The 6,752-nt window shown below is 38.3% G+C and overlaps 1 protein-coding gene across 5 annotated transcripts in view; it reads right to left on the bottom strand.

The window, feature by feature from the left end:
- The window catches only part of dennd5a (DENN/MADD domain containing 5A), a 65,512-nt gene extending 59,589 nt beyond the window's left edge, over positions 1-5,923 (bottom strand). For 3 of the 5 annotated variants that reach the window (XM_051900145.1, XM_051900144.1, XM_051900149.1), the window contains exon 1: positions 5,624-5,923. In XM_051900145.1, the coding sequence (XP_051756105.1) occupies positions 5,624-5,723 (100 nt within the window). In that variant the 5' untranslated portion in view covers positions 5,724-5,923. The remainder of the gene's footprint in view (positions 1-5,623) is intronic. The other 2 variants (XM_051900148.1, XM_051900146.1) reach the window with 1 other exon arrangement.
- Positions 5,924-6,752: the final 829 nt, after the last annotated feature.

Below are 6,752 nucleotides of genomic sequence, written 5' to 3' on the forward strand. Positions count from 1 at the left end.
AAAGCATGTGACACGACACAAACACAGCCAATGAGATCATATTCGATGTTGACGATATTGTCAAACAATGCTAACAGGCTGATATCTAGCTAGCTAGAAAAAGGACAATCAAACATTTTATATTTAGTACAAGTTTTTAAAATATTACAACATTTTCAACATTTTATAACGGTTGTACCGAATGACCTGATGTTTTGGGATATGCGTATAAGCAAGTGAAAACACGAATTTTTCAAATAGTTAAAAGAGAGTTAGTTACTTTTCTTCATGACCATGTGGTCCTTTGCAGGTGTCTGAATGATGTCACATCCTGTCACATGATATTGACTTCATGACTTGATCCAAAATGGTCCCTTTATATTGGTTACTCCGAATGACATCAATGAAATTAATTTTTCCGGACATTCTTACTCATAACAAAGCAACGACTTCTACACATAATTTTAATACCATTTTGCACTATGTTGATATATGATGATATAAAATCATGCCAAAATGAAAAATATATACATTTATTACATTTTAAGATATTTTAATTACAAATGAAATGGCTTTTGGATTCAATAAAAGAGATCTAGTTGTACTACCTTACATACTTCGGATGTCATATCTTTGTTTTTTATATATGTACAGTTTATATATATATATATATATACACACACACAAACACACACATGGAGTAACATCATAATATTTCTTCTTTAAAACCAAATTATTGTAAAGTGTTTTAACTTTTATTTGTAAATAAAAAGCAACACTTAAAGGGTTAGTTCACCTATTAATTACTCACCCTCATGTCGATCCAAATCTGTAAGACCTTCGTTCATCTTCAGAACACAAATTAAGATATTTTTGATGAAATCCGAGAGGTTTGTAATCTCCCATAGAAAGCAACATAATTACCACATTCAAGGTCCAGAAAGGTAGAAAAAACATTGTTAAAATAGTGCATGTGACTACAGTGGTTCCACCTTAATGTTATGAAGCGAAGAGAATACTTTTTGTGCGCAAAAACAAAACAAAAATAATGACTTTATTCAACAATTTCTTCTCTTCCCTGTCAGACACCTACAGAGTTTTACGTTGTGCGCAGTGCAAAGTATTCTCATCACTTCATAACATTAAGGTTGAACCACTGTAGTCACACTGTAGACACATACCTTTCTGGACCTTGAATGTGGTAATTATGTTGCTTTCTCTGGGAGATAAAAAAAAAAAATCTCGGATTTCTTCAAAAATATCTTAATTTGTGTTCTGAAAAGGAACGAAAGTCTTACGGATTCGTTGTACTCTCACAGTACTTTTTTTTCTTTTTATAAAGGTCTCAAAAAAAGGAAAACCGACAACCACGATCACGCTTACAAATGCATGATAAAGAAAAAAATAGACTGACTCGTTTCCTCTAAAAACAGCATGTTAGCAGTTTCCTTCCCAGCTAACACAGATTCAAGAATGTTACCCAGTCACGTGCTTATGTACTTTTTACATTAGTGATGTTACAAATGTTAAAACACTTCAAAACAACTAAATCTCTTTTTTTTTTACACATTAAAACATCAGCGCGTCAGTAAACTCTTGCTACAACAATGTGACTGGATGCAGCTTTAGGGCTTTTTGTGCTCCCCCGAGGATCTCAGTGACCTCTCTTTGTCTTGAGGGTCTCGTGTGGGACACACTCCATTGATCGCGCTTTTCCCCAGGGGGAACGTCATGATGGACACCAGCCACTTTCACTACAGGGTCAGCTGCACTACAACCATCTCTAAATGTATCACTTATTGCTCATGAATGCATCGAGCCTCAACAGACATGAATGATTGCAAGCTTCTCCATGCTCAAAGTTGCACAATACACACATAACAGTACAATCATGCTCTCTAACAAAATGCACATAAGGATAAGGATGGATCGATGGCCTGGGGACAGTGTGAGAGCATTTCGGGCCATTTGTCCTGTTGGGGCAGAGCAGCTTTATCACTATGTCTATGTTTGCACTGCACGCCTTTGTGCTCAATACTGATTTATTGCTCAGATCCCAATTTTTTTGTTTGTCTGTTCACATTATTTTTTAAATGTGGCCAATATCAGATTTGAGGGTGAACAGTTTGCGATCCTGAACTGACCCGTATGCACAAAAGAACAACAACAAAGACAGGGCGCAGCACGCTGGCATACAGAAGTAAACACAGAGGTTACTGAAGTCAGCATTTACGCGTTCATTTATAAGGCGATGTGCCGTAGACGCCACTGAATTTGTGCGCTAAGAGGGCAAAGTTTTTCTCATACAGTTTTGCTTGCTGTCAGACTTACTTTGCTGCCGTCTTCCTTATTAAACAAGTGATCAAAAATGTAAAATCTTTGGAGTGACTCCCGTCACTTTGATCTAGAGAGACGTAAAAGTCACAAGAAAACATTAAACATTAGACCTGTATCTGATTTAGGACCACATATGAAAGTGGCCCAAATCAGAATCAATATCAGATTCCACATGGATTGTGCTGTTCACACTGTTATACAAAAAACAGATCTGAGTCGCATATGAGCCAAAAAATTGGGCTATTTTTGCCTTGAGTCTGAATGTAGCCTATAGGTGCATCCCAATTTGCGTACTTATGCACGATTCTATGACGTTTTTAAGCATAAATAGTGTGAGTAGTGCGTTCACACTGAAAATTCCAAAAAAAAGAAAAAGTGCACTTTAAATACACGGATGATGCACTAAATTAACGGAAAAAAACAAAGCGTGGAATGTTAGACACTTCATGCACTCAACTGTCACAGCTTTAATTATGTAGCGTAGGGGGAGGGGCATCAGACTCCAATGTTGAATGACAAAATATGTGAATTCCACTGATTTAAAGGTGCAGTGAGCAATTTCTGAGAAACACTGTTTTTATTTGAAAACAACAAAACAAACATGCCCCCCAAAAGGATCACACCAATATCTTGATAGCTCCGCCCCCAAATTTACAAACACGCAATGCAGCATAGGCACCTCCCCCATCATGAGTGGACACGCCCCTTACTGCTGATTGGCTACAAGTGTGTTTTGGTGCTCGGTTTGATCCACTTTCAACAGCGTTTCTCAGCATTTGCTTACTGCACCTTTAAAAGTCATTAGTTATATGTCATAAGAATGATTTCACAGACAAGGTTTAAGCCTAGTAGTCCTAGACTAAAAGCAACTTATACTGCCATATTTTAAAACATGTCCCTGTCATTGTTTTGTCTCAAGATGCACACCAGTAATGTTTTTTTCTAAGGCACGTTTTTAAAAACTTGTCTTAATTGAACCTAATTAAGACCTAATCCAGGCTTAATCTAAGTCCTGTCTGTGAAACCAGGCCTATATGCCACAGTTTAGTTACAGCAAAAGTTTTAAAGGCACAATATGTAAGATTTTAGGATTAAAATATCCAGAAACCACTAGAACAGTTATATATTTTGTTGACTTGTGAACTTACATTATCCCAAATGTTTCCAAGAATGTTTAAATACAAAGAAATAAGAAATTTTAACCAGGACACGGACCGTGTTCATTCGTCGCCTTTCAATGACATCATACCCGCATTACCCTCGGTTTTATTTTATAGAAACCATGGAAACACCAAAGACGCTGTAATATATTATGTGTTTTATTAGCAACTGTTTGGATACATTCATCGACAAAAAAAACTAATCATTGCTCAACACATTAAGTCTAATTGTTTAAATCTTGTTTTCTTGATTTACGGCGAGTACCATGTTTTACCATGACTAATATCGATCTAGCTTACTGCAGTGTGCAACAAGTGTCTCATAGCAGCCTTCGAGCAAACACAGACTAGCATTATAACAACTTTCAACACACAAATGTATCTAATATGAAAAACAGCGCTGCGTTACCCCACATACGCTTGACCGGAAGAAGCGGAAGCGGCGACTGTGGCATAATAAACGCTCCGCTGCTCTCGAGGCGTGTCTCACGCTCGTCTCTCATTAGCAATCGCTCCAGCGGCCTCGTTCAGCTCCAATGGCTTTCAGCCCCGCCCTGCTTCATACTATAGTAACGTTAATAATCTCGTCCATGAACATGATTTCTGCCCGAGACTCACCCAGATTCTTTTCCACCGGCTGTAGACGTGAAGACAACACATCCCATGATTCCGCGAAATCAAGCGTCATCAAGCTACGCCTTTGTTTTGAATAAGCGACCTCTAGTGGCGAAAATTTACATATTGAGCCTTTAAATGTTATTCAATTTTATAATTTTCTTTTATGATTTTTTTAAAATGTAATTTTATTACATTTATTAGTAGGGCCAAACCACTGGCCCAATCCTGGCCAGCAGAAACTACCCTTGATGAGCCCTGCATCCAGAAACAGCATTTCCAGAAACTCAAATTCAGTGACTGACTGACAGTGTTTCACCTTTTACATATGATTTAAAACACCAACGGTACGATTCACAGCGCGCCGCAACTATCACCCACTGACACTGATGCAACAAAACACTTATGGAATGAAACCTGCATAAATGAAATACCCTTTTCACAAACATCCAAGAAAATATAAGAGGAAACCAATGCTCTGATTACATCAGTGGAGATCTAGCAAAACAGAAAATGCAAGATGAGGAAGCCTGAAACCACAGGAAATCTGCACTCTCGCCCTACAAGACTTCACGTGCTGGTTGAAAAGGCCCTTTACATGAGAATATGGTGTGAGTGATTCACTGTAAAACACTAAAACAGGGTATACTTGGAAAAATATATGGACACACTTTAGTTCAAGGTCAATTCTCACTATTAATTCTCACTATTTTGCCTCAACAATCAACTCCTAATTACTGTTAATTAATAGTAAGGTAGATGTTAAGTTTAGGTATTGGTAGGATTAAGGAATGTTTGTATCAGACTGTTTTAAAACATACAATTGGGATATTTTATCTCTTCATTTTAATCTCACATAAAGTGACTGAATACTGGAGATGAAGGAATTGATCATGTTGAGTTGAAAAAGTCTGAACAGATTACATAATAGTAATAAAACCTAGTTTTGAAGAATGCTGGAAATGTTTATGAAGAAATAAAACCTATTACATAAATATAAATGAACACAGAACATAAACACGTCGAATATACGAAGATATTGTAAAATATAGATTGATTATATTACTGATCCTCTTTCTTGTCAAACAAGTAAACAATGTCAGCCTCCATTTTTGTTTTATATTTGTAAAACGTTAAACAATATGGATACATGAGCTATTATGAAATGACAGATTTGATCTTCTGCGGAGTTTAACCGAATTAATATTAATAAGCTTTTCCCAATAATAAAAAAAAAATAAGTAAACAGATTTCTTTTAAGAATGAAGGGTCTCTCTAGTAAGGTCAACTATCTATAACACTCCAAATGTTTGTTTTGCAAGTCCACCGTCTGTGAATATAATATAATAATAATATAAATCTCAACAATTAGCGTATTTTCAGCAGGTTTAATCATTACAGTACTCTCTATTTATTGTAGTTTAAGGATTGAGTCATCACATAACTAACAACTTTAAGCAAATACACAATAAAACAACATAAATCTGTCGAAATCACAGTCGTAAACTGCCTCGTTCTCGATCGGGTCTTACCGGACAGCTCGTCTGGTTCTAAGCCGCTCTCGGTGTCCAGACCGCAGACCACGAAATAATCCGCGAAGCGGCAGGAGCTCGAGCTGAATCCGGTGCTCATTTTGAGACGGCTCCGCTTGTGCTCTTCTGTTTGTGGGTCTAGAGGAGCGCATAGTACGAGCTCTCTGGATCATTCTGCGCAGCCATTGCGGATGGGGATCAAGGCAGAAGCCCACAGCGACAGTCGCATTGTGGCCTCCGGTACAGCTGTTCTCCGTCCTCAGCGCCCGCTCGTGCGCATGCGCATTGCTCTGCTCGGGATGACGTTATGCGTTTAAAACCTGAAGCATCATCGCGCGTGAAGAGACTGAACGCCGCTGCATCAGACATCAGCTGCGTACTGGCTGGAATATTAATCGCCTCTTTGATGGAAATTAATGTCATGTCGCATATTAAGTTATCAACAAGTCCAGGAACTATGAAGTAATTGCAGTAGCCTACAATTTAAACAATTTGTCGTTATAAATCGTAGCAGAATGGCAATATATGTTGTTTGATGTTGCCCTCTAGTGGTGCATTTGGAAATCGCATGTACATATATATTATCGCATATATTGCCAAAAGTATTGGGACACCCCTCCAAATCATTGAATTCAGGTGTTCCAATCACTTCCATGGCCACAGGTGTATAAAATCAAGCACCTAGGCATGCAGACTGCTTCTACAAACATTTGTGAAAGAATGGGTCGCTCTCAGGAGCTCAGTGAATTCAAGCGTGGTACCGTGATAGGTTGCCACCTGTGCAGTAAGTCCATTCGTGAAATTTCCTCACTACTAAATATTCCACAGTTAACTGTTAGTGGTATTATAACAAAGTGGAAGCAATTGGGAACAACAGCAACTCAGCCACGAAGTGGTAAGCCAAGTAAAATCACAGAGTGGGGTCAGCGCATGCTGAGGAACACAGTCGCAGAAGTCGCCAACTTTCTGCAGAGTCAATAGCTACAGACCTCCAAACTTCGTGTGGCCTTCAGATTAGCTCAAGAACAGTGCGTAGAGAGCTTCATGGAATGGGTTTCCATGGCCGAGCAGCTGCAACCAAGCCTTAAACTTATCATCAAGTGCAATGCAAAGCGTCGGATGCAGTGGT

Source organism: Ctenopharyngodon idella, chromosome 7 (assembly GCF_019924925.1).
Source record: "Ctenopharyngodon idella isolate HZGC_01 chromosome 7, HZGC01, whole genome shotgun sequence".
Taxonomy (NCBI): Eukaryota; Metazoa; Chordata; class Actinopteri; order Cypriniformes; family Xenocyprididae; genus Ctenopharyngodon; species Ctenopharyngodon idella.